This window comes from Clavelina lepadiformis, chromosome 1 (assembly GCF_947623445.1).
Source record: "Clavelina lepadiformis chromosome 1, kaClaLepa1.1, whole genome shotgun sequence".
Classification (NCBI taxonomy): domain Eukaryota; kingdom Metazoa; phylum Chordata; class Ascidiacea; order Aplousobranchia; family Clavelinidae; genus Clavelina; species Clavelina lepadiformis.
In genome coordinates, this window is record NC_135240.1 from 8,691,650 (window position 1) to 8,718,308 (window position 26,659).

Sequence of the window (26,659 nt, forward strand, 5' to 3'; positions counted from 1 at the left end):
TGACAAATGCTTCTGAATATTCCGTGCACGTCATTCAACAAGCCGAGTTTTCATAAATATTTAACCAACGTAACGATAAAGAAAACTTTTAATAACAGCAGCATGTGTCACGGTTCCTCAGTAGAGCTTACGTACAATGACGCTCTAATAGCAGGTCATTTATTTCATGCGATAATTATTATAGAATTCTCAAAGTTTTATGAAACGCGAGAACTTGCAAACTGTGTCTGTTCAGGATGTTTATGCGCTTGTTTAAACTGTTGGTATAACATAATTTTATGGTCTGCAGCAGTATTTCGTGGTATTAAAGGTGCATGTCATGGTTGGGCCATCACAATGCCTGATCATCTTCTGTTATGCTTCGATTTGTGCGATGTTGACAAGCGCAGGGAGAAGTGGATCTAAGGCAGGCCCTAAAATAGCTGCTGGTTATGGGGTAGGAATAGCTGACAACAATGCTTACAGTAAACGATATTTTAGTGTCAGCTGCTATTATTTTATTTTATAACACTTTAGGCCAAAAGTCGTCTAAGATGTTTTCTTCATCCCTTTAAAAATAATTTCTAGGCAAAAACTGTAATTTCCCGCACTCAAGGACAAGAATCAACGTCAACAACAGAACAGAAGAATGCAGAAACAAATTGGAAAGATTCACATTATCTATCTAAGCTGATGCGTTATATATTTTATGAAAAGGGCAAGATTAATATACATGTTATCAAAGAGATTTATTTGATAAAACTTAGAATTTTGAGCAATGTGGGTCTATGTAATTGGTTTTAAAATGATTTTCAATAACATTTTTCAAAATGATAAATAGAATTATCTTTACTTTTATATAGGTCTAAATAAAGCAGTCCAATATACTGAGATTTTTTTATCAAAAAACACATTAAAGAAAAATTTGAGTAATAAAGTTACCTAGTTCTTCCAGAAATTTTGAATTTTTGTTTAGGCTATGACAAGTCTTTACGTCCCGTCACGCATCCAGATAATCGGATAACTGCTGAAATTGACAACGTTTACAGACAGGTCAACAAAAAGAAAAAAAACAAGAAAACTTTTTGCATAAAGTTTTCAGTTACAAGCTTTTGCTATAGCTTATAAATTCATAAGCGAGCGTATACTGATGATGTTTTAAGCGACCAACAAAAATTTAGTTTAATTTCAAGGTCCTTGACCTGGATGAAAAGAGCCAGATCTTAAAGAGTGTAATTTCTGCCGGATTACGTTGGAGTGATCAACTTTTAACTTGGAAACCGGAAAACTTTGACAATTTAACCGAAAGTGTGTATATCAACGTTGTTAGAATCCTGTGTTGCTATACCAATGATATATGCACAATGAAAGCTATATCTGTGTTTTTAATTCCTTGAAGCATATAGTCTGATTCGCCGGCAGCTATTGTTCATTTAGAACAGCGGTTCCCAAACTTTTATAAAAATTTTGCCCGGCGGACCCTTTGCAATTATTTAGATGTTTCGCGGCCCTATAAAAATCAAACAATGTTATAGGAAAAAATGCAAAAACCACACCAATGAAAGAAAAAGCAAAAACTAACAAATACGGTAAGCGTTTAATGGGATGGGTGCACTTGTTTTGCTGCAATTAACTCATCAATGTTTGGTTTGGTTTTAGATAGCGCAACTCTCATGTCGTGTACTACATCGACCCTCTGAAACTGCTTTAAAGCTTTAAAGACTAATTCTTATTGCGGACCCTCTGAAACTGCTTTACGGACCCTAGTTAGTCCGCGGACCCCAGTTTGGGAACCGCTGATTTAGAATGTTTTTTTTTCTAGCTTATTTGTTACCTTAAACCTATTAACCTCCACATAAACTCATCTATCACCTTAACTGACTCAAACCCTTATCCAACCGATCTTCAAAAAGTTTTTTGTCGTTTGTTTGTCTTTTTTGTAACTCAACTGTAGGCCTACAAACCTCAAACAACAGCATCTGCTTGTAAGGATTGTCACTTCGGTTCTTTAAAACGTTTACGCCGTTGTCGTATTGTGAAAACCATTCAGATTTTCGTGATGAGTCAGTGGGTAATAATTTTGCAGTTATTATCCCCGTTTCTAAAGTTTGGAAGCCAGATATTGTATGTGAGGAGGACATTGCCAACGAGCCCTATTCTCCGCGAATTCCTTATGTGACCGTAACTCATGAAGGAGAAATTTCTCACCACGAACCAGTACAATACGAAACAACCTGTAGCGTTAACATCGCCTACTTTCCTTTCGACAAGCAGGTATATAAATGATATCCTTCTCAAAACAACAAGAACAGTACAGTATTGATGCTTTGGTCATTTGGCAAACTTAAAATATTGCTAACGTTTGGATTTTATAGCTATTTAACCAATGATTGCAATTTGAACACTTCATCTCTTGGCGTGAAGCATGTGTACTGTTTTGCAGTAGTTTGCATTTTGCAATCGCGTTGAAACGTTGCAATCACTGTAAACGTAAATTACTCTGCAGGTATGCACAATTTCAATGGTGTCATGGTCACTATCAAGCGCTAAACTCGATCTTGTGTCACGTCGTAACGCAGAAGAGATGATGACGTACACTAAAGATTACTTTTTGGCAAGTGGAGAATGGATTCTGGATCAGATAATTGTCAAGAAACGCGTCAGTTATAAATCTTTGATCACTTTGCTTCCCTTAAACTGCATGCTACCGCACTAGCGATGTGAAAACCTAACGTAATTTTCGGATTTGTTTTCTCACCTCTCCGCGTATACTTGTACAGTTATATCTCTTTTTATTTTGGTTCAGTCTGTAGACTACAGTCAGCTCGAACAGGACGTTATTAAAAATTACATACAAGAATACGAGCACGATTCAAATGAACCAATAAATATATCAACGTCACACATACGACAATTGTTTATCAACCCCAAGCTGAAAATCAAGGATATCGCACCAGATAGAGTTACAAATCACCACTGGTAGGCTACCCCTTTATTGTTCAATACTATAACTCCATTTTCATTGATAAGCCTAACTATACTGTTCTTAATTCTTGTTGGAAGATTAATGCATATTCTTCAACGTGCAGGACTGACATAAAGTATACCTACACTTTTCGAAGAAACTCTTCTCTTCATTTACAAGTAACATGATTGTGTTGTATTACGTGGCCACAATTGTTATACTAAAATCGGTATTTTGATAATTAATACAGCAAGATTCAAAAGTAAGTCTTGTCTTTGACGTGCTGTTTATGTCCTGCTCTATGCATGAAGCAAGAACCAATAATTCACTAATTCTATTTTTTTGCCATAGAGTATGCTATTTCCTGCTATTCTTCTGACTACCATATCACTTCTTGGTTTCTATCTTCCACCAGACAGCGGAGAAAGAATCGGTTTGCAAATCACCATTCTTTTAACGTTCATGGTAAGGCTGGTTTACGATTCTTTGGTTACTTAGTCAAAACATAAGCTGGTTACCGGTTACCTGGTTACTTACAGTACATCCAGTTACTTACTTTAAACGTGATGTAGGGTAGCTTATTCCACATTGTAATTATTACTATGTTAATGAGAGGCAAATACTTTGTATACAGCCTAATAAGTTCAAATACAACATCATCAATCAATCATAAACCATTTTAGACTTAAAAATTCATTTATTCCAACATTTTCAGGTGTTTTTACTAACAGTAAGCAACATGTTTCCGGCTTCCACTGGTCCGTTTCTTGGCATTTATTACGTGATTTGTATGGTGCTTCTTGGCCTAAACATTGCGATGACAATCCTCGTCCTGTATTTGTATTTTATTGTTGCTCCGTTTTCTATTTGTCACGAAGAAGGCCGCGTAAGTTGCGTAAACGTGACAAGACGATAAATAAAGTTTTCTCTTTTTAGTGTATAGCTCGTTAAAAATATGCTAGAGATATAAATTTTGTTAAGTATTATCGTATGTATTACTACAAGTTTGGCTTTTGTTTGAGAATTTAATGAACATTGTAACTGAAACTATAAAATTGCTTAGGATTCTATATGTCTCAGAGAAATTCCGAATTGGATAAAGATTTTTCTTGTGCTTATTGGAGAGTACAAATCTTTAAAAAACTTTTCACTTTCTGACACAACAGAAAAGAAACATGGTGCAAAGGTGATATTTTTAACTTTTGTGTTTCTGTTTTTTATAGTTTTTGCAAACCTTAAGTATACTTTAAAGTGAGTAGTAGGCTTTGGCTATTGAGGTTATTGTCGTCATACGTACTTTGATTTTTTGCAGAATATCAATTCAGCCCCATTTTCACTTTTGCAAAAGTTAAAAAAGCCTTTCCAAGCTCGAGGAAAAGGAGATATAAATGGGAGAAACGCAGTGGTCAATTTTGACAAAAGCGCAACTGACCCTGTGATAATTAAAACCATCATCCTTTCAGAAAAAAACAATGAAAAACTGAAAAACCGATTGAATGGAGATGAAAACTACCACGGAATATGTTTAAGAAAATTAACGAACAATGCTTCGACGTGTGAAAACAATTCTACATGTACTTGCAACGTTACATCTAAACGAAAGATCAAACGAACTTCTCCACATAAAAGAAACCTGGAAAACAGTAAAGGTTTGAATAACACGTTAAAAACCGAAAAAAACACTGTTTTGTTATATCGAAATAAGAAGAATTTGGTTTGCGAGATACTATATGTCAACTGTACATTTCAGTCTTCATGTATAAAGCCAACATATCTTTCATAGAACATAGCAAAGAACAAGACAAAGTGGATGACGACAACACTGCATCTTTATCTTTCAAGAAAGAACTGAAACGTCTGATAGTCTGCATTGAATCGATATCTGACTATTTGCAAAACCATCAAAGACATATTACGACTGCTGCGAAAGACAAGGCTGTTGAAGATAAATGGAAAGAAATAGTCCGAAATGTTGACTATGGCTGTCTCCGTCTCTACTTCTTTCTGCTCATTGCAAGCAATCTCTCTATACTCCTGACCGCTTTTATAACGGCCGACATGAGTCAGCAATGAGGGATAGTTATCAGTCATGTCATGGGTTTCCTCGGAAGCGATGGAAGTTAAGCATTTGTACGGTTCCAGGTCGATTCAACCCATTGACGATTCAACCAAAAGTCAGAATGACTAAACCCAGGACAACCTAACCAACGTCTGTGCTTGAATAGTTTTTGAGTTGAAATGTCCTTGGTTGAATTGTCCGTTGGTTGAATTGTGTTATTGTAGATTTCATCGTCCGTGGTTTGAATTGACGGACCACCCATTTCTAAATGCGCATATCGTATTGTTATCATAACTCACGTTTTACATTTTCTATTTTTAATGCGGCTTGTAATTACATTTTAATGTCTAGTTAATGTCTAATTTTAATGCCTACAACTAACCCAATAATTTCTGAAAATCTAAACTAAATCTCTGTATGTAATAATATTTATCCATAAATTCGTCTTTCCTATGAGAAAGACCTATATGAATTCATTGAAATCAAAAGCGCAGTTTTTATAACGGCTTATACAGATTAAGCAATCGATATAAATTCACAAATGTTGTAAAACATATTGCATTTAATGAACAGCCTTTCTTTTACTGATCATATTTAAAGATCTTTCCAGATAAAGCAACCATGATTTATGTAAATTACATTTTGTATATGCTGCAAACAATCATTCATTTACATAATATTGGCATGAGTTTCTATATTTGTGTATATTTTCTTTGCCGCCGATAATAATGCTTGCAAAAGAAAAGATGAAGACAAATTCATGAGTTGGTGAAGCCCATGTATAAACGACCACAGCAAATCTGGCTTATGCTAAATTCTAACGGAAGAGAGAAGTACACTGGCAAAAACAATCTTAAAATATTAAAATGAAATATATACAAATACCATTTTTTGGGCCAAAATCACTGCTGTTCATGCCAATTGTGTAATGATTGTATAAAATGTACTGGCAAGCCATGCAGCGAAAACACCTTGCACTGAAGTAATCAATACAAAAAACGAAGCTTGTTTGCAAAAATGTTGTTTACTTTATTGAAGTATAGAGCGTATATTGAGAAATAGCATAGGCTTTTTGATTGATCGTGTTTTTCCTAAGATCAAACTTTTACAAAATAATTGTAACTTTGACGTTTAACCTTTGGCCAATTACAATATTAATACTTTAGTATAGAAGAGTTTCAAGTGTTTTAACGTGACATTTAACTTGTTCTGTATATAACCGTTATTCGACATAGGTGTCATGAACGAGTTTAAGCGTGCCTCGCTCGTAAATATGTTATATCCAAGATCATTACAACCGTAAAGCCACTTTGTGTCGAACCACATTATTTCAAGCCCAGCGTATATATTAACCACTAGGTTACCGAGTCGACAAGTTTGAACAACAACAAGGGAATACCGTTGAAGTTAGGTTAAAGTTATAGTTATAGTTTTTTTAATAGCAACTTGCAACGGACGCAAGTCAATGAAATACTTCAACAACTAACTACGTGGGCAACAAGAAACGGAAACTGTCATCATGCGCGCATAGAAAACCATAAACAACAATAACGAAATGCAAAGCAGGACTCGACAGAATGCTCTTACATTATTATTGAGTTAATTTCCCCAAGGAGTCCATATCTCTATGACAAAAGTTTATAATTTTCTCACAATTTTGCTTGAGCTTTCTAAAACTCCAACGTCAAAGTCGCAGAGAAAGAAAAAATCCTTCCTTACACTTCTTAAGGTGCGATACCCGTCAAAACATTCTCTCACGGCTCGTATAGCCATCGATCATTTTGTACCACAAGCACAAGCAACTTCCTGGTATTGTTCACAAGAACCTCCCCACTTTATTCCATCCTAGTGAATAGGGCAGTTATAGTACTTTAAATTGATAGAAGAGAGAGAGTATACGAACTGACGAAAATAGCCTGTGGGTTATATTTTGATAGTATTTTTTTTTTTAGGACAATACATTCATGAAATCTGAGCGACACGAACGTTTTCAAAAGGATTCTCAAATTGATTTGGACTTTGCCTCAAATATCTAGGAAAAAATACTTCACTGATAGAAAACTTGTACAGGCAAGCGCAAAACCCAACATTTAGAGTCAAACAAACATAATGATTTAACTGAGGTTGCCACAATTTCTCCCAAAAAATTGTTTTTTCGCAGCTATGTTTCATAGCGTCTTGTTAAACTAACCTAAATGTTATAACATAATAACCTGCACCTAACTCAAAAATTCCTTCCAGTCTAACATCAACTGAACACTGAATAAAGCAAAAATCAACTTTTTGCACACTCATTCTCCAAATATAAACGCTTACCTTTAACAACATGTTTCGTGAGCTATGTTCATGGCAAAATAGTTACTATAGTTGTAGTATACTATAGTTATATACTATACTATAGTTTATATATAATAGTTACTAGTTTCACGTTTTTGTTTTGAAAACCGGGGGATGTAAGATTGTCTAATTCAATATACAAAAAGAAACTTCCGAAAGTTGCATGAAGAGTATGATGGTAGTTGTTGGACAAGAGTAGAAGTTAAAACAGGCAACCATACACGATCAACATTGGTATAGGTCTATCCAGTCGCTTCTTCTATGCTTGTTTAGTTGTTACTGTTTAGTATATAGGCAATATAGGTTTACTTTGCTTTGCCCTGGGTGAATCCAGTTTTCATTAAACACCGGAGTAACTTGCGAGCAGCTTCAAGGTGCATGACCAGCAGAAAGATTATAAGAGTAAAAACCTTTCTGCTGTACAAGCTATTCGAATTAAAAAGTGTATGCATCTTATTATAAGTGAGTTAAGCATAAACATGGAAATATTGTTGTAATCCTTTATAACTAAAACAAAAGTTTTCTTATGATTTACATCATAAAGTATCATATCGCTCGTGCACATTACATTTTAATTTGAGAAAGTTTGAAGATTTCACAAAATTGAAACACAAAAGAAGTACACACATTTCTCATGTTGCATAGACATCGTTATTATGAATTCGAGGGAGAAGAGAATTCAAATCAGGATAAAAACTGAGCTGAATAAACATAACATCAATGACAATGATATTTTCAAAGATAACAAGAATGTTGAAGATTGGTTTCTGGTGGTTTTAACACTTTCTAATTTAAAACAGGCATTTATACATAAGCTATACCATGGCAAAAAAAACAAAAATTTATGGATAATAACATTCAGTCTATGAACGAAACAAAACTTTATGAAGTGGTAAAAGTTTGCAGCAATAATGAAATTTTTTACTTTACAGCCACATTCTCATTTTGCGAAGTAGTTTTGTAGTTTTGCGAGAGCATGTCATTATTGCGTTGATAGCCTATACAAGTTCAGGTCTTCAGCCAAAGTTTCGACGTAGCCAAAACCCCGCAGATTCAAGATGCGAAAGTAATTTACAAATTTCTTCTACGCATCGGAAAACTTCTTCCGTCTACACTTAAAGACATCACCTTCTTCAAAGTTAAGGTGTTAGACCGAGGTGTCAGATTGGTCTGGCTTGGCTAATTCTTCGATGATATCCAACTTGATGTGATTAGGTTCTGGAATAAAAATTAAGTGTTAGCGCGATAAGAGTGACAAGTTACCGAGGTTATCAGCTATAGCACAAACAGTTTTCAAAAAGAATTTCAGAATTTAGGAAATATTGAGGTGTTACAAATCCTTATAACCAGCAAAACTCACTATAATTTGGTACTTCAAGCTCAGAAGCTTGAGTGTTGGTGCTAAAGCAACGCTGGTAACCAGTTGTCTGCATGCGCGTTCCTGCTGATTGACTTGAACTTGAGGTCGAAAAACGTCGCGACTTTTGGGACTCGATTTTCGGCATGGCATCTTCGAGTTGTAAATCAAAAAAGTTTTTGTCGAAACTCTTTCCGTTTGACCACTGGATGGGGTAGTTAAGCTGTAATTCAAATCAGCATAAACAAGTTAGGGACACCAAACAATAAAGTTACGGGACATATTCAGTTTTTATTAAAAATTTGTAATACGACTGCAATTCCAGTTAATTATTAAGGTGTATAAATAATTTAAGCGTTCAAAGAGTTTTCTACACAGAAAAAAATCGACAGCATGGTTCAATTCAAAACATGAACAAGTTGTGTTTTGTTTGTTGTGTTTTTTTTAAATAATAAGCTTATTCATACTTTTATTGCAGCTTGTATTAAGCGACATGCAGTCTCTTTCATAGCGTGTTGTTTCAGATATTCTTTCATGCCAGGAACCAAGATGAAAATTATTTTTGTTTTAGAATCGATCATTGTCTGAAACGCCTGAAATATAAGGTATTGGACATTACACAAAAAGTAATGTCCGAGTATCGGACATATATCGCTGTTCTTATATATTAATTATCGTTGTTCTTATATAACAAGAAACGTTTATGAAACAGAGTTCATTTAGTATTACAAAAACAATAAAGTTCTGTTCCATCACAGCATTATGCAAGCAGGGAGACGACAGTACCTGCTGCAGGTTGCGCATGCTCCAGTCATCATTCATATATTGTGACGTCAGAATGATCACCACTCTGTGGCACCTCTTAATGGATTCAACAAGATTGTCGACCCGCACTATAACATAAAAAGCAAGATTTGTTACGATAATCTGCGATAAAATTTCTAACGTTGCTGGCATTGAATTACATTCGAATATTCAGGCAGAACGACTTCTTATTAAGAAAAGTACTTTGCCAATGTCATTGATTGCAATAAACCTCAATACAGTATAGCAGTGTATTATGGCAAACGATGTGTAGCTTTTAGTACAGTATCTTAGTGTTTCAGAGATAGCTCTTGCGAAAGCTCGTGTCGAAAATTATAAAGTTAACCTTAAGAGTGCCAAACTATATCCTGTTTCTTATTTTACTTTAAAATTTGGTTAACGCGGTTCAGACAACATCAACTTAGAGAAAACACTGTAAAACTTTGTACCCACTTCCATTGCTGAAATCTTTGTGCTCGTCGTAAATTTTGTATCCGAGTTCTTGCAGTTTTTCGCAAGTGACATGAACCGACTGAGATGTGTAATCTTGAGCAAACGTGTCCAGTTCTTTTGTGTAGTGATAAGAAATGTAAGCTCCGTATTCTTTGTCGTCTGTAAAAGTAAAATCAATTTTTCAAAATACTTGAAATATTTCAAAAAGTAAAATTTAACATAAAAAGTGAAAAAATCTAAAAACGTATTTTACAAACATTTAATCAAAGTAAGAAAATGATCTAGACAATGACAGTCTTACCTAATTCATAGGATTTGAAGTGACGTTTAATATAAACCCGAACGTGTACTTGTTTGTAGTAGAGAAGGAACATAATGAAAACTAAAACGCCCAAACAAGGCACAATAACTGCCACAGCAACTTCAGCATAATGGACAGCTTGTCTGTACACTTGGCTTTGGTCTTCTTCTAGCTCAACAGTTTTACTGATTAACTCAGTCCCTTCGTTGTTTGTTAAGGACGAGATTTTGTAAGTTCCGTAATCGGATGGCGACAATGACCTGTCCAAATAGAAAGAAGTATTTGTTTAGTACGAAACCGAGTAAAAGCCGTTTGCGAATGATTTCGTACAATTGAAAACACAAGAGTGAAGAGTCTATGTAATAAATTTGCTGGCTCACTGAATTTCGAGCACAATCGGGATTACTTCTTCTTTTCGGTTTCTTTCAGACTCATCCGCCACATAAAGGAAACATTTTCTTTCGTAGTCACTGTAAAATGAAGTGCTTCGGTAAGCAAACGAGTATGATCGACAATAAGTGAAGCAGTTTGGTATATGAGTGGGTAGCAGTGAACATAATAAACAACCGTCAAAATATAGTCTTAAGCAAGAAGAGCAAAGCATAGCATTATACTTACTATGAACATGATAGTCGATCATTTGAATTTGTAAGCGAGTTTCTTTTGCAGGATCCTTCGATTTTAGGCGAAGATACCTCTTTAACATTTTCTTTCTGTTTGTTGATTTGCATATGAGCATATGTTTTGTGTTTTATTATGCTATTACAAAATTACCGCCATTCGTTTCGCTACCCACAGTCAATGGCGCGAAGCAAACAATACCATACGATACGCTTTTAGATTTTGGAAAAAAGGTGCTATGCATACACCATAAAGTAATCTTAACACACAAAAAGTAAACATATTCAGTTTTAATATATTATGTGCTATTTTAATTTACCTTTTCCCAAAAAACTCTGAAAGAAGAATCACTAAACTCTCCAACACCAAGTCGTAGTTGGCAACTTAGTGACACATTCTCTCCTATTCTTGCAAGAACTTTGTTTTCACATTGCAAGGTGTGCGGGGACTTTGTTGGTGGTTCTAAAAGTACCCAAATACAATGGCATATTTTGTTATAGGTACCGAAGCAATACTGTTTATGTATACAATATAAATAAGGCTATATAAGGCCTGTATAAGGCTGGTTATTTTTACGTACACTTCAAGTATCTAGAACAGTGGTTCCCAAACTTTTTCAGCTTGTGGCACACTAGAAAAATTAGAAAACTCTCGCGGCACACTTTTGCTTTAAAAAATTACCCTACTCTATCGACAATGCCATAATTGGTTTCATCGTCACATGTGCTTATTTCTCAGCTATTGAAGCAGCTAGAAAGCTTTTAAGTCGCATATGCTTGTCTGCATGCCTTATTTTAAATATTTATGCAGTTCTTTTCCAAAATTCCAAAAAGATTCGCGGCACACCTGAGAATCTGTGGCGGCACACTAGTGTGCCGCGGCACACAGTTTGGGAATCACTGATCTAGAAGCTCATATACGAAACAACAAGTTAACGAGCCAGAAATACTCACCAAGAACGCAAACTGGATACCCCGCAATAAATCTTGTCATTCCATTATAAGTCACTGTACACGCATAGATACCTGCTTGATCATATTCCAATTCCGGAAAAAACAACTAAAACAGATAAAGTTAAACGTTATCATTTCTGAGACCACAAGTGTTTTTCTCTTAAAATTTAAACGCATCTATTTCATAATTACCTTTCCACTGCTTCTGATCGTTGTATTTGCTGGAAGCGAGGAACAATTTCGAAACCATTTTGTGGTGACATCGGTGGAAAATATTTTGGGATAGGCATCGTGTCCAACTTCATGACAAAATATGTAAAATATATAAAAAATGTAATTGAACTGATGTCGCTAGACTATAATTACCAAAGGCTTTGTCCTGACTATAATGTATCATAAGGTTGACAAGATCAACTTTTCTATCACCATACGGTAAGCTTTGCTTATATAACAAAACAAAATGGTTTCTACACAAGCGTAATGACGCAATACTTACGTTCACAGCTTAGTTCTTTACGTTTCCCAATCTTTGATTTTGCCAGTGACTCCAACTCTTTTTCAAATTTTTCGCAGCTGATCTGTTCGAAAGGTGTAGGCACGACGTTTATCTGAAGCCCATAGCATTTCTCGCTCTCGGGGATCTGCACGGTACAAACCGGACAAAATCTTTGAAAATTTCAAACTACTGTAACCAACCTGCGTTTACGTTCAGTTGATTAGTTAGCATTGAGTGCTGAGGGTTGCAGAAAACATCCGAAATACAAACCAACACCAAATATACTGCAATTGAGCTTCTTACAATTATGTTCATCCAAAAGTGGTAGTTTTCATTTTCCTTTATTATGCCTAAATCAATCGTCGGGCTATCATCAAAGGTAATGTCGTCATAGTTGGTCGATTCATTCAATAAAAGGGTACCGTTGTCGGCAAATACTTGACACTTAATAAATAAAGATTATGGTTAAATATACTATTGACGTGATTAATCACTCTTATACAGTATACTGTATGATTATTCAAAATAAAGCAGTTTTAAAAGATTTTTCGTTCAGTCCAGTTGCATACGAAGAATTCTATATCGACAGGAGAAGATAACCAAAGGGAATTATTGCAAATGGGTAAGTTTTAAAAACAAAGAAATGTATAAACGAAAGCGTAATTTCGCACTATTAAACATAAAAGACTTTTGCTTACAATTATATTCGATTCGAAATCGATGTAACCATTATCGTATGCTTCATAAATTGTGTATTCGGAGCGAAATACAAACATGCTGCATGAGAGACGATGTGGCCAACCTATGAAAGCAGTATCATTGATACTGCCTCCGTCAACAATTGAGCAATTTTGTCCGGAAGGATCTACAAAACGAAAATTCTTGTTACTTTATAATAGATTAGACAGTGTAAACATTGTTTGATATTTGATGTAAATATGATACGTAGAATCTATTCAACTCACCTTGATCAATAACTAATGCATTGCCTGAAGCAAAAAATAACAACAAACTGAAATAATTTATTATAATCGGCGTTTTCATATTTTACACTTCTCTGCATTTCAAAATTTAAAGATATCAGATTTGACATATAGCTTATCAAGTTACACAAATGTCTTTTGTAAGTTAATATTAACACAAATCTCAAATCATGCAAGTTAGGAAAAAAGATTAAAAATGAAATCGTTAAAACTTCTGAACTTATGCTCCCATATTTTGATTATCAGCAATTAGCTTTCATAAAAAGGTTAGAAAAACGGAAGTTTTATTGTTTGTAAAGCTTTACAAAATTTTCAACACTAAGTAACTCGGAGGGTGGATGATATTTCATATTTTTGCAAAACAATTGTGATTACTCCCTTCGATGTACACTTGGCTCATATTTACTGCAAATCTGTATTAAACTAAGTTCACTTTTTTGCATGCTACTTGTTCTATCCTAACTTTTTATCATTAGCGACACGCTGTGCAATCTTTACCATTGAGAATACAGTCGATGTCATAATAAAAATCACCTGACGGTTTCTTCTTCAAGTTTGAAGTTTTTAGTCTGTAGTTTTATACAAACGACTTAAAGGCAATCGATACTGACTTAATTAACCGAGCTATTAATAAGACGGAAGTAATAAATATTGATTTTTGTTCTAAATCATCTTAAGATACTTATTCTCCACAGTGTGGGAGATATTGTAATCAAAATAACTACAACATATGAACTATACAATAGTTATATGGGTACTAAAAAGAGCCTTGTGAACTATATGGTGCAAAATGTTTAATTCACATTCCCAAAAGTTCTAACGCGACACAAAATGTTTATTAGAGTCTAATAAGTAAATAATAAGAGTACAACAGTTAACCAATAAAAGATTTGTCTGTTATCGTTAAAAGAACTTAACTACAACATATGCACTATACAATAGCTATATAGGTCCTAAAACAAACCTTGTGAATTATATGGTGCAAAATGTTTAATTAAGACGATTTACAGCGCTTTCTGTGGCCGGTTCTTTAGTTTCAGCCGCAACCAAAACACCAATAGAGAGTACCAAGCTATATTTAGACTACACAGACGACCGCTCGCTTAGCCTTTATTAACCACTGTCTACGAAATTAAAATTTCAGCACGTCTTAATGCGATCTGATGAACTTAAAAACAACTGCATCTAATGATGGCTATACAATTTTTACGTAAATTTTTTGAAAAGGAAAACCAATGTATATAAATTTTAAAAACAAATAGTATACTGTTATAATGAAGTATGTTTGTATGGATCCTTATTACAGGAGGTTGATCGCAAGCATGCATGGTTTATGTGATGAAATTTGCAGCAGTCGACAACAAGTTGGGAAAATTCAGGCATTGCACTTCAAAATCCATTCCACCTGGAATTGATTTGGCCATCCCTGGCTCGCAATAATGGTTTTTCTTACTTTGAAATTGCTTGTTCAGCGCAAGGTATTACCTACACTACACCTCTTTACAAGGAGAAGCAAAAGTCAAGTACTTTTAAAAGATTAGTCGCTCACTTTTAACTAAGATATAAATAATTTAAAAGTTAAGTAAGATAATCTATGCACTGTTTTCACCGTGAGACACCGCAGAACTTATTTGCCTAGCACGTGCGCATACAGCTTTGTTAATTAAGACTTGTTTAACCATTTCCGCCTATTACAAAAGCTGGTACAGAAAAGCGGGGTAGGTCCTTTGAAAGCACTTCCTGTAAGTACGAAATTTTTGCTAAGTTTTTGCTTGTTTCATGTTTAAATAAAATGGTTAAAGTATTTGATATGGCGTGAAATTGCGTAATGCACGAAGTCATTGTAAGCATGCGTGACTTATGACAGGTTTTCACAGAAAACTATATTCGTACACAACCGAGGCAAGATTGAAAAGGCGCCTCATAGTTTAGTACGTGCACATCCCGTAATAGTAATGACGTCATTTCCAGTACGGGCTTTACTTAGTTTTAGTGAATATAAAAGTGAACTGTTGCGCTACATGTAACGTACAGCTGTGACGAAATCCTACGACAGAAAAAAAATTCCAGGTCTCGCGTAATCTAACTAACTGTTTGATGTTGAACGTTTCGGAAAAAAACTCCTTTAGTAGAAAAGTTAACCTCTTTCATTAGTAAAGATTGTTCGTTTAAAGTTATTTTTTCAAAACAAATTCAAATCTATCGGATAACCATGAAGTCTCTCGCCGGCCCACGCCAAGTGATTACTGATTTCGTTTAATTTTGATGTAGGCATATTTGTTTATTATAAAATGGGCGAAATGAATTTTCTCTGTCTCACTCTTTCTTCTAATTTTATTCCAACACCAATTCAACTCTATAATTTAGTGGTTATCGCAATTTCATTGGAAAAATCGTACGTTCAAAGCTATTTTTCACACTTTCTTGTTAACCTAACTTAAATGTTATAACGTAGTACCTTGAACCTAGCCCTAATCTACCTTCTAATCTAAATTTAACTTCAATCAGCATAAACCATAAATAGCTAAAATAAACGTTTTGCGTACCACTTTTTCAAACATATCCGCCTACATTTAACAACGGGTTGTTTGCCCTACTCTCGGCGAAATATAACTCTCTAATTTAGTTCAAATTTATGGCCACTTACAATAATAAGAAACGATTGAAATTAGGCTATATTTTACGCATCGGAAAGTTTTACATAAACCAAAGGTCATGTTACAATCTTTGTAGCCTACAGTATATGTAGAATCCTGCTGAATCTTTATACTATAGGCTACAAACTTTATTTTGGTTATGACATATACTTTCTGACTTTTGCGTTTTCCTTATTTGGGCCCAACCTCTATTTGTATTTGAAAAATGAACCTCAACCGCACTAAATTACACTTTATGCACAGCAGAAATAGTCCAGTCCAAACCGTGGACCTGAGTGAACAAAGTCGTCAAACCGATCCAAGAGATTGAGTGACAAAATATCCAGAAAACATGTTGGTGATTGAATTACCGCCAACGATTTTTAAATATTCGATTTTGACGACAACGTTAACACAGTGTTAGGTCTCAGTCACAGGTCTAAGCTAAACTGTGCTCTTCACTGCTATAGTTGAAATGGAATCAATGCTGTAAAATAAAACCTAATATACCAAAAACGTATCCAGCACTACCGCATTTTGTTGCGCCACTGACAAGACTCCACGAATTTCGCAACGCTGTTACTATTGAGTTTGTACCAAAATTGTTGAGACGTATAATATTTTACGACACACGTTTTCAGAGACAAGATACTATAAAAATTAGAGCGGACAAAAACAATAGAGAGAGATCTTACGTAACCACAACACTCGCAGCAAAAGCAACTTAAAATCAAATATTCTTCAAGAAGAGCGTTCAAATATAAAACATATTTTGAAAACTTGTGGTAAATTTTCATCTGTAATTAATACTCTGTTTTTTTGCGAAACCGAAAACAAGTTTTGCTACGCAATAATGTAAACGTGGTTAAGGAGAAAACGCTTAGTCTACGAACTTTACGACATAACAATTTTGTTTTTTGCTGACATGACTAAAGCAAGCATATTGCCACTGATTTTTCAAACAGAGCTGTTCTAAACTTAGGGTAACTGTAAATTAACGATAATTGTTTTCTCAAATCTCAGCTTATTTTAGCTTGTACCGTTAGCTAGCTTAGCAAATCTGACTTGCCTAACAGCAACAGTTAAGGCGTAGGCTGTGTTTATACACAGAACATTGCTATTGAAAGAACACGGCACTAAAAGGACAAGAAATCACTCACAAAATGTCCTGAAACGGCTTTCTACGCATCATACTTTAACAGCTCTAAAACTGGCGATAATTATAGCTAAAAACTTTGGTTAATGCCTCATATAAAGCAGAGAAGAACTACACTATGAACCACGAAACACAACTGCGTGGTACCACTTTATGACGTCATCGTGCTGTAAGGTAATGTTTCATATCAAAACGTTTTCAACATATTCCAAATTGCTGGACAGGTTGCAAGTCTTCCCATGTCGCATCGAAGGTAACTTTTACTTTTCTTTAACTGTTGTAAACAACATTCATTCTATACTTAGATATGCAATATGATTTGTCATCTTATGCTGAAATTTTATACAATGCTGGTTGTTGGTATTTGAAACGGTGCCTAAAAGGTCCCAAGGCTTTTATTGGTATAAGCATTGGTCTCTTTAATCTGCCTGATGTAGTAGCTGTGGCTTGTAATTTTTTCCTCATATGGCCACTAGGTCAAAGTGCAAGATTTATTTGTAAGATACGGCAAGTTACGCTTACACACCTTACCGTGGTTAGGTATGTGTAAATAGAGTGATCATCTCTAGCTTTGATAGTTCTTGCTCGACTTCCGACTTTCTGTAATGAGATTAATAATGGGCTACTATATGTATTGCAAACTCATTGTATTGATAAAAAATGGAATTTGACCCCTAACCAACCATTTTACGAGAAGTCGCTGTTCGGAACGTTAAGCTTATGACGTCAGTTATGACGTGAGTTATTGGGCTAAAAATAAAACGGGAATGTTTTCGTATACAAGTTTCGATGATTTCGTTTGTTTAATCCTGAATAATAACCACCTTCAAAATCTACTTTCATACTGAATTTAATTGAAACAACTTTACTGCCCTCTCTGTAAACTATATCTTATTCGAATGTTTGAATAATAACGGCTCAGCAGACTATTTTATACACCTTGCCAGTAATGTATGTTGTAGATCAAATACATCTCCTAACCCTATGCAATATAGACACATTCTCGCAAAATTGCTAACATTGTACATGGTATATTTCTAGTTTAAGTGTAATTTTAGCCGAACTCAGCGATGACATATTCAACACTTTCTCGAAGCAATGCACAGACTGCTTCTTAATAATCTCATATGATCGGGAACTTCTAATCAGAAGACTACTTTGCTTTGTTCAATTCGAAATAACGGAGTTGCAAAATTAACAGAACGTGACTTGCCAACACTTCCTCTGACGTCACGCAACGCATAAGCTGCAAACGAGTTACTGTAAAGCACGACGGACATTCTTTTGAAAGGTCTTTTGAAAACCTTAAGCAAACATAGCTAACAATGCGAGTATATTTCCAGTGTGAGACTCCTTTAATTAATACATTCCGGATCGTTCGACTTTAGCCTACGCCTTAACTCACAAACAATAAAATTGTTTGATAAATGATAGATTGTTCTTCACCTTCCACCCTTGAGGTAAAGAGTCTAAATGTCGATGATTAGCACGTGTCATAAAGCCTAACTCAGTCGGATATTCGCTCTTTTTCCTCTGTATTGCTCACTCTTGTGAGGTTATTCGGTGTTGCGTATGACGAGCGTGTAACGTATCAGCTTTTTAGCGGGAAACTTGCAGCCTATACAATTATTCACGACAAAGTTTACATCAATTGAAGCTCATATTCCATGAAATCATCTGCCACCGCTTTATGGTGTACGTCTGCACATTCGCTATCGAATGTGCAGATTCAGCATAACATTCACATGCCACAATCGCTATCGAATGTGCAGATTAAGCATAACATTCACATGCAACAATCGCTATCGAATGTGCAGATTCACCATAACATTCACATGCCACATTCACTCCATGGCTATCGGTCTATTTCGGTAATTTATACAACAGGGTTCAATGGTAAACGCTGTCTTTGACCTACTGGTCACCTGCTTTACTCATGAAGCAAGAACCAAAAATTCACTGGTGCCAATTGTTTTGACATAGAGTGTGTTATTTCCTGCTATTCTTTTGAATACCATATCGCTTCTTGGTTTCTATTTTCCACCACACAGAGGAGAGAGAATCGGTTTGCAAGTTACCATTTCTTTAACAATCATGGCAAGGCTGTTTGTCGGATCTTTGGTTACTTATATTCAATTACTTTTTTATAACGTGATATTGGGCAACGCATTCCTCATCGTCAGGATTCACGTATTAAGCAAAGAGAGAAATATTTTGGTTACTGCCTGTTTCTATAAGTTAGAACACAACACCATCAATGATGTAAGAAAATTTGTTCGTTTAGAGTTACAAAACAAAAACTCTGTTAGGCAATTTATTTTCTGGTGTTTTTACTAAGAGTACGCAGCATGTTTCCGGCTTCCACTGGCCCACTTCTTGGCATTTATTACGTGATTTGTATGGTGCTTCTTGGCCTAAACATTGCGATGACAATCCTCGTCCTGTATTTGTATTTTATTGTTGCTCTGTTTTTTATTTTTTAAGAAGAAAGCCGCGCAGACTGCGTAAACGTGACAAGACGAGAAATAAAAGTTTCTCCGTTTAGTATATAGCTCGTTACAAATGTGTTAGATATAGAAATTTTGCTAAGTATTATCGTATATAGGCCTATTACTAGAAGTTGTCTAACGAAGAACGTTTTCTAACGATTTACAGCACACAATATCATATCGATTGTGCACATTACATTGCATTTTGAGAACTTTTAATGATTTTACAAAATTGAAATAAAAAAGAAGTAGCTTACGCACATTTCTCACGTAACATAGGTATCGGTATTATCAAATTCGTGAGTTAAAGAAGAGAACTCGGATAACATAACATTAGTTGAATGCAAATAACATAACTTCAATGACAATGAAATTTTCAAAGATAGCAGGAATGTTGAAGACTGGTTGTTGGTGGTTCTAACACTTTAGTACTACTGGCGTTTATACGAGGTGTTATCATGGCAAAAAAAAAATTAAGGATAGTAACATTCAGTCTATGAACGAAACAAAACTTTAGGAAGAGGTAAAAGTTTGTGGAAACAATAAAACGTGTTGTTTCACATTGTTGTTTGGCTGTAGTTTTGCGAGAGCATGTCGTTATTGCGTTAACATTCTGTACAAGTTCAGGTCTTCAGCCAAAGTTTCGACGTAGTCAAAACCCCGCAGATTCAAGATGCGAAAGAAAATTACAAATTTTTTTTACGCATTGGAAATGCTCTCCCGTCTACACTTAAAAACATCATCTTCTTGGAAGTTCAGTTGTTAGACCGAAGTGCAAGATCGGTCTGACTTGCCTAATTAAGACAAGATGAGAGTGACAAGCTCCTGAGATTATCAGCCATAGCACAAACAATTTTCAACAAAAAACTGTACAATGCATGGAAAATATATTGAAGGATAACGGACTCTAATAAACAGCAAAACTCACTGTGATTCGGTGCTTCGACCTCAGACACTTGAGTGTTAGCGCTGTAAAAACGTTGATAGCCATTTGTCTGCATGCGCGTTCCTGCTGATCGACTTGAACTTGAAGTCGAAGAGCGTCGGGGCTTTGGGGACTCGAGCTTCGGCATGGCATCTTCGAGTTGTAAATCAAAAAAGTTTTGATCGAAACTCTTTCCGTTTGACCACTGGATGGGGTAGTTAAGCTGCAATTCAAATCAGCATAAACAAGGACGTCTTAGTTTTTGATTTCAAATTTGTAAAACGACTATACCGCTTATGCACTTCCAGTTAATTGTGAAGGTGTATATATTTTTAAAATTTTTAAAGCGTTTTATCGCCAAAAGAAGATCAGTAATATGTAAATACTGAACTAAATATAAATAATATAAATCAAATATAGTAAATGAGTTCTGTTTTAAATAAGGAGCTCATTCATACTTTTATTGCAGCTTGTATTAAGCGACATGCAGTCTCTTTCATAGCGTGTTGTTTCAGATATTCTTTCATGCCAGGAACCAAGATAAAAATTATTTTTGTTTTAGAATCGATCATTGTTTGAAACGCCTGAAATATAAGGTATTGGACATTACACAAAATTGGAAATTTTGAAATGCATGCCCAAAGAATATTGCCGAAAAACCGCGCACATTAAGACTGTTCTGTTATAAAATTTAATGGATATGAAAGAGAGTTCATTTATCATAAGGACTACACTAAAGACAAAGATGATTCGATTTTGTTAAAACATGAAGTGAGCAGGGAGACGACAGAACCTGCTGCAGGTTGCGCATGCTCCAGTCATCATTCATATATTGTGACGTCAGAATTATCACCACTCTGTGGCACTTCTTAATGGATTCAACAAGATTAACACGCACTAAAACATAAAAAGCAAGATTTGTTACGATAATCTGCGATAAAATTTCTAACGCTGCTGGCATTGAATTACATTTGAATGTGCTTGCAAGCCTTAAGGGTACAATAATAATTCTATTTAGGCAAAACCACTTCTTGTTAAGAAAAATACTTTGCCAAGATCAATGAATGCAATAAGCCTAAATATGGCAATTCTTTGCGGCAAAATATGTGTAGCTTTTTCTGCAGTATTTTGGTGTTTCAGGGCGGACAATCTAGACCAGTGTTTCTTAACGTGGGACGCTCGCCCCACCTGTGGGGAAAATATTAGTGAAGTGTTTGAATTTAAATTCAACGAAGAAATATGAAATCACTTTTTGTAACTTTCACTTTGAAATTGAGCAAAAATGCAATTGTACTTGTTCAGTTGCGTATTAAGGTGGAGGGCTATGCCCCTACCACTCATGAATCCAACTGTTTTAAATTTCCTCATGAACTAAATGTTTGGGGACCATAGACTCTTTTCCATCTTGAATCCTTTTCGTTTATCGCATTCCCTTGTTTGTGACCACATATCGGCAACTATATAACTGATGAAAGGTACTGATAAGCGGGCACACAGCGTTTTAAATTCGCTTTATACGGCGTTTCAAAATTATATATCATGAACAGCTGTCTTTTGTATGTATAAATGTGACAAGTACATTTCATTTCGAGACGTTCTAAAGTCATTTTTGAAGCATAGAGCCAAAAGTTTGAACTTCATCCATTTTGAGCGAGGTGTGAAACTGGCAGATGCTGGGATTTCAGACTGGGCTTTTGAAAGCGTTTGACCTCCCCTTGGTTTAAACGCAATCCTATAAATACGCCACTGATGGTGGGGCGTACAAATTTTTTGAAGCAGAAGTGAAACCTGGGACATAAAAGGTTGAGAAACACTGGTATAGACACTGTAAACTTTGTACTCACTTTCATTGCTGAAATCTTTGTGCTCATCGTAAATTTTGTATCCGAGTTCTTGCAGTTTTTCGCAAGTGACATGAACAGACTGAGACGTGTAATCCTGAGCAAACGTGTCCAGTTCTTTTGTGTAGTGATAAGAAATGTAAGCTCCGTATTCTTTGTCGTCTGTAAAACTACAGTCATTTTTTTTCTTTTTTCCACCGCCAAGATTACACATAAACTAGGATTGTTGTCTTAAAACCTAACATTTCGGACATTTAAAAAAATAAAATTTAACATAAAAACATGAAAAATAAAATAAAAAATAAAAAGATATTTTTGCAAAGTTTCAATTGTTACCAGAAAAGGATCCAGACAATGACAATCTTACCTAATTCATAAGATTTGAAGTGACGTTTAATATAAACCCGAACGTGTACTTGTTTGTAGTAGAGAAGGAACATAATGAAAACTAAAACGCCCAAAGAAGGCACAATAACTGCCACAGCAACTTCAGCATAATGGACAGTTTGTCTGTACACTTGGCTTTGGTCTTCTTCTAGCTCAACAGTTTTACTGATTAACTCAGTGCCTTCGTTGTTTGTTAACGACGAGATTTTGTAAGTTCCGTAATCGGATGGCGACAATGACCTGTCAAAATAGAAAGAAGTATTTGTTGAATACAAAACCGAGTAAAATGGTTTCGTACAATTGAAAACACAAAAGTCTATGTAGTAAATTTGCTGGCTCACTGAATTTCAAGCACAATCGGGATTACTTCTTCTTTTCGGTTTCTTTCAGACTCATCCGCCACATAAAGGAAACATTTTCTTTTATAGTCACTATAAAGTAGTTTGTTAAATTAAATATGGAAATATGACAACAATTTGGTATATCAGTTCGGAATTAAACAGTTTGGTATATCAGTAGGTAGAAGTGGGAATAATAAACAACAGTCAAAATATAGTCTTATGCCAGAAAAGCAAAACATTATACTTACTATGAACATGATAGTCGATCATTTGAATTTGTAAATAAGTTTCTTTTGCAGGATCCTTCGATTTTAGGTGAAGATACCTCTTTAACATTTTCTTTCTGTTTGTTGATTTGCTTATGAGCATATGTTTTGTGTTTTATTATGCTATTACAAAATTAGCGCCATTCGTTTTGCTACCCACAGTCAATGGCGCAAAACAAACAATACCATACGATACGCTTTTAGATTTTGGTAAAAGGTGCTATGCATACACCATAACGAAATCTTAAAACACAAAAAGTAAACATTTTCGGTTTTATTATCTTATGTACTGATTTTAATTTACCTTTTCCCAAAAAGCTCTAAAAGAAGTGACACTAAACTCTCCAACACCAAGTCGTAGTTGGCAACTTAGTGACACATTCTCTCCTATTCTTGCAAGAACTTTATTTTCACATTGCAAGGTGTGCGGGGACTTTCTTGGTGGTTCTAAAAGTACCCAAATACCGTGGCATGATTTGGTATAGGTACCGAAGCAATACTGTTTGTGTATACAATATAAATAAGGCTATATAAGGCTTGTATAAAGCTGGGTTTATATAAGGGTTGTTTACAAAACAACAAGTTAACGAGCCAGAAATACTCACCGTGAACACAAACTGGATACCCCGCAATAAATCTTGTCATTCCATTGTAGGTCACTGTACACGCATAGATTCCTGCTTGATCATATTCTAATTCCGGAAAAAACAACTAAAACAGATAAAGTTAAATGTCATCATTCCTGAAACCACAAGTGTTTTTTTTCTCTTAAATTTTAGACGCATATATTTCCTAATTACCTTTCCACTGCTTCTGATTGTTGTATTTACTGGAAGCGAGGAACAATTTCGAAACCACTTTGTGGTGACATCGGTGGCAAATACTTTGGGATAGATATCGTGTCCAACTTTATGACAAAAAATGTAAAATATATAAAAAATTATAATTCAACTGATGTCGCTATAGACCATACAGACGTAATAAGATTATGTTTACGTTCACAGCTTAGTTCTTTAGATTGTCCGATGTGTGATTTTGCCAGTAAATCTAAATGTCTTGCAAATTCTTCACAGCTGATCTGTTCGAAAGGTGTGGGCACGACGTTTATCTGAAGACCATAGCATTTCTCGCTCTCAGGGATCTACACGGTACAAACCGGACAAAATCTTTGAAAATTTCAAACTACTGTAACCAACCTGCGTTTACATTCAGTTGATTAGTTAGCATTGAGTGCTGAGGATTGCAGAAAACATCCGAAATGCAAACCAACACCAAATATACTGCAATTGAGCTTCTTACAATTATGTTCATCCAAAAGTGGTAGTTTTCATTTCCCTTTATTATGCCTAAATCAAGCGTCGGGCTATCATCAAAGATAATGTCGTCATAGCTGGTCGATTCATTCAATAAAAGGGTACCGTTGTCGGCAAATACTTGACACTGAAAAAATAAAGATTATGGTTAAATATACTATTGACGTGATCAATCACTCTTATACAGTATACTGTATGATTATTCAAAATAAAATCAGTTTTAAAATATTTTTTGTTTAGTCCAGTTGCATACGAAGAATGCTATATCGACAGGAGAAGATAACGACAGGAAATATTTGCAAATGGGTAAGTTTAAAAAATAAAGAAAGTTATAAACGAAAGCGTAATTTCGCATTTTCAAACTTAAAACCTTTTTGCTTACAATTATATTCGATCCGTAAGCGACGTAATCATTATCGTATGCTTCATAAATTGTGTATTCGGGGCGAAATGCAAACATGCTGCATGAGAAACGATATGGCCAGCCTATGAAAGCAGTATCATTAATACTGCCTCCGTTAACAATTGAGCAGTTTTGTCCGGAAGGATCTACGAAAAGTAAATTCTTGTTACTTTATACAAAGAAGCAGCACCATGTATAATTTTTGGTTTGAAGATGTTTTATTAAACTGTTTAGTGGTAAACATTGTTTGATATTTCATGTAAACATGACACGTAGAATCTATTTAACTTACCTTGATCAACAACTAATGCATTGCCTGAAGCACAAATTATCAACAAACTGAAATAATTTATTATAATCATCGTTTTCATATTTTACACTTCTCTGCATTTCAAAATTTAAAGATATCAGATTTGACATATAGCTTATCAAGTTACACAAATGTCTTTCGTAAGTTAATATTAACACAAATCTCAAATCATGCAAGTTAGGAAAAAAGATTAAAAATGAAATCGTTAAAACTTCTGAACTTATGCTCCCATATTTTGATTATCAGCAATTAGCTTACATAAAAAGGTTAGAAAAACGTAAATTTTGTTGTTCTTAAAGATTTACAAAATTTTCAACACTAAGAGGTAGGATGATCTTTCATATTTCTGCAAAGCAAATGTGATTACCCCCTTCGATGTACACTTGGCTCATATTTACTGCAAATCTGTATTAAACTAAGTTCAATTTTTTGCATGCCACTTGTTCTATCCTAACTTTTTATCATCAGCGACGCGCTGTGCAATCTTTACCATTGAGAATACAGTCGATGTCATAATGAAAAATACCGTATGGTTTCTTCTTCAAGTTTGAAGTTTGTGGTCTGTAGTTTTAAACAAACGACTTAAAGGCAATCGATACTGACTTAATTAACCGAGCTATCAATAAGACGGAAGTAATAAATATTGATTTCTGTTCAAAATCATCTTAAGATACATATTCTGCACAGCGTGGAAGATATTGTGATCAAAATCGAATTGTAATACTTCTAAATCTGTTAGTATTAATAATTAACCATTCGCCCCTTTCTTCTCTGTATTACTCATCCTTATACGCCATATACCGTTTTCGTTGTTGCTTCAGAATATAACGTATCAACTTACGGGTGGGAAACTTACAATCTGTACCATCGCTCATGTGAAGGTTTTCTTCTATATTGAAGCTCTTTTTCCACAAATTCATTTGCCATCGCTCTGTGGCGTCTAAAGTCGAAAACCAAAATAAACTGGTGCAATGTGAAGTAGCGCTTACATTACAGGATTTAGGTCGGTTTAGGTTTAGATTTCCTATATTCAGCAATGCGGCCGAATTCTATTTATGTCGTGATCCCGTTGCTATAAAATGTTGTTAATCATAAAATGAGCGATATACAAGAGCGAAAACACAGTTTAAGTAAGTTATGCCTGCTAGGTTTTCTGCCCAAACCGGTTATAACTAGCCACTTATGATACATTAGACGAAGTCATAGGTAATGGTCCATCGCGTCATTTACTGAGGCGAAAGTATACGAAACTTCTGCTTCCACCAAGCAAATGTATAGCTCTAT

The 26,659-nt window shown here is 35.0% G+C and overlaps 3 protein-coding genes across 6 annotated transcripts; 1 reads left to right on the plus strand and 2 right to left on the minus strand.

Annotated features, from left to right (window-relative positions):
* The first annotated feature begins 319 nt into the window (after nt 1-319).
* On the plus strand, nt 320-5,716 carry LOC143449032 (neuronal acetylcholine receptor subunit alpha-9-like). The gene is made up of 13 exons (XM_076949061.1): nt 320-436; nt 568-697; nt 956-1,032; nt 1,173-1,287; nt 2,066-2,253; nt 2,486-2,638; nt 2,786-2,958; nt 3,069-3,123; nt 3,296-3,409; nt 3,660-3,830; nt 4,008-4,130; nt 4,257-4,593; nt 4,728-5,716. The coding sequence occupies exons 1-13, from the start codon at nt 320-322 to the stop codon at nt 5,015-5,017; spliced, it is 2,043 nt and encodes a 680-aa protein (XP_076805176.1). The 3' UTR covers nt 5,018-5,716.
* Nucleotides 5,717-7,884: 2,168 nt separating this feature from the next.
* Nucleotides 7,885-25,447, minus strand: LOC143455900 (X-linked interleukin-1 receptor accessory protein-like 2). Of its 3 annotated transcripts, none has more exons than XM_076955126.1 (15): nt 25,358-25,447; nt 13,024-13,190; nt 12,629-12,769; nt 12,326-12,470; nt 12,022-12,128; nt 11,830-11,935; nt 11,196-11,338; nt 10,874-10,968; nt 10,636-10,725; nt 10,256-10,515; nt 9,955-10,113; nt 9,484-9,590; nt 9,165-9,290; nt 8,701-8,920; nt 7,885-8,558 (listed from the first exon to the last, which is right to left on the minus strand). In XM_076955126.1, the coding sequence occupies exons 1-15, from the start codon at nt 25,434-25,436 to the stop codon at nt 8,488-8,490; spliced, it is 2,016 nt and encodes a 671-aa protein (XP_076811241.1). In that variant the 5' UTR covers nt 25,437-25,447; the 3' UTR covers nt 7,885-8,487. The 3 variants fall into 3 exon arrangements, with proteins under 3 accessions (XP_076811241.1, XP_076811242.1, XP_076811240.1); XM_076955127.1 differs by lacking the exon at nt 25,358-25,447 and adding an exon at nt 14,273-18,207; XM_076955125.1 differs by lacking the exon at nt 25,358-25,447 and adding an exon at nt 13,291-14,250.
* On the minus strand, nt 19,642-25,190 carry LOC143455936 (uncharacterized). 2 transcript variants are annotated; one of them, XM_076955129.1, is made up of 14 exons: nt 25,045-25,190; nt 24,649-24,789; nt 24,346-24,490; nt 24,150-24,256; nt 23,955-24,060; nt 23,654-23,796; nt 23,332-23,426; nt 23,084-23,173; nt 22,723-22,982; nt 22,359-22,517; nt 21,308-21,411; nt 20,973-21,098; nt 20,518-20,737; nt 19,642-20,383 (listed from the first exon to the last, which is right to left on the minus strand). In XM_076955129.1, exons 1-14 carry the CDS (start codon nt 25,120-25,122, stop codon nt 20,352-20,354), a joined length of 1,806 nt encoding a protein of 601 aa, XP_076811244.1. In that variant the 5' UTR covers nt 25,123-25,190; the 3' UTR covers nt 19,642-20,351. The 2 variants fall into 2 exon arrangements, with proteins under 2 accessions (XP_076811244.1, XP_076811243.1); XM_076955128.1 differs by having other exon boundaries at nt 20,379-20,737.
* Nucleotides 25,448-26,659: the final 1,212 nt, after the last annotated feature.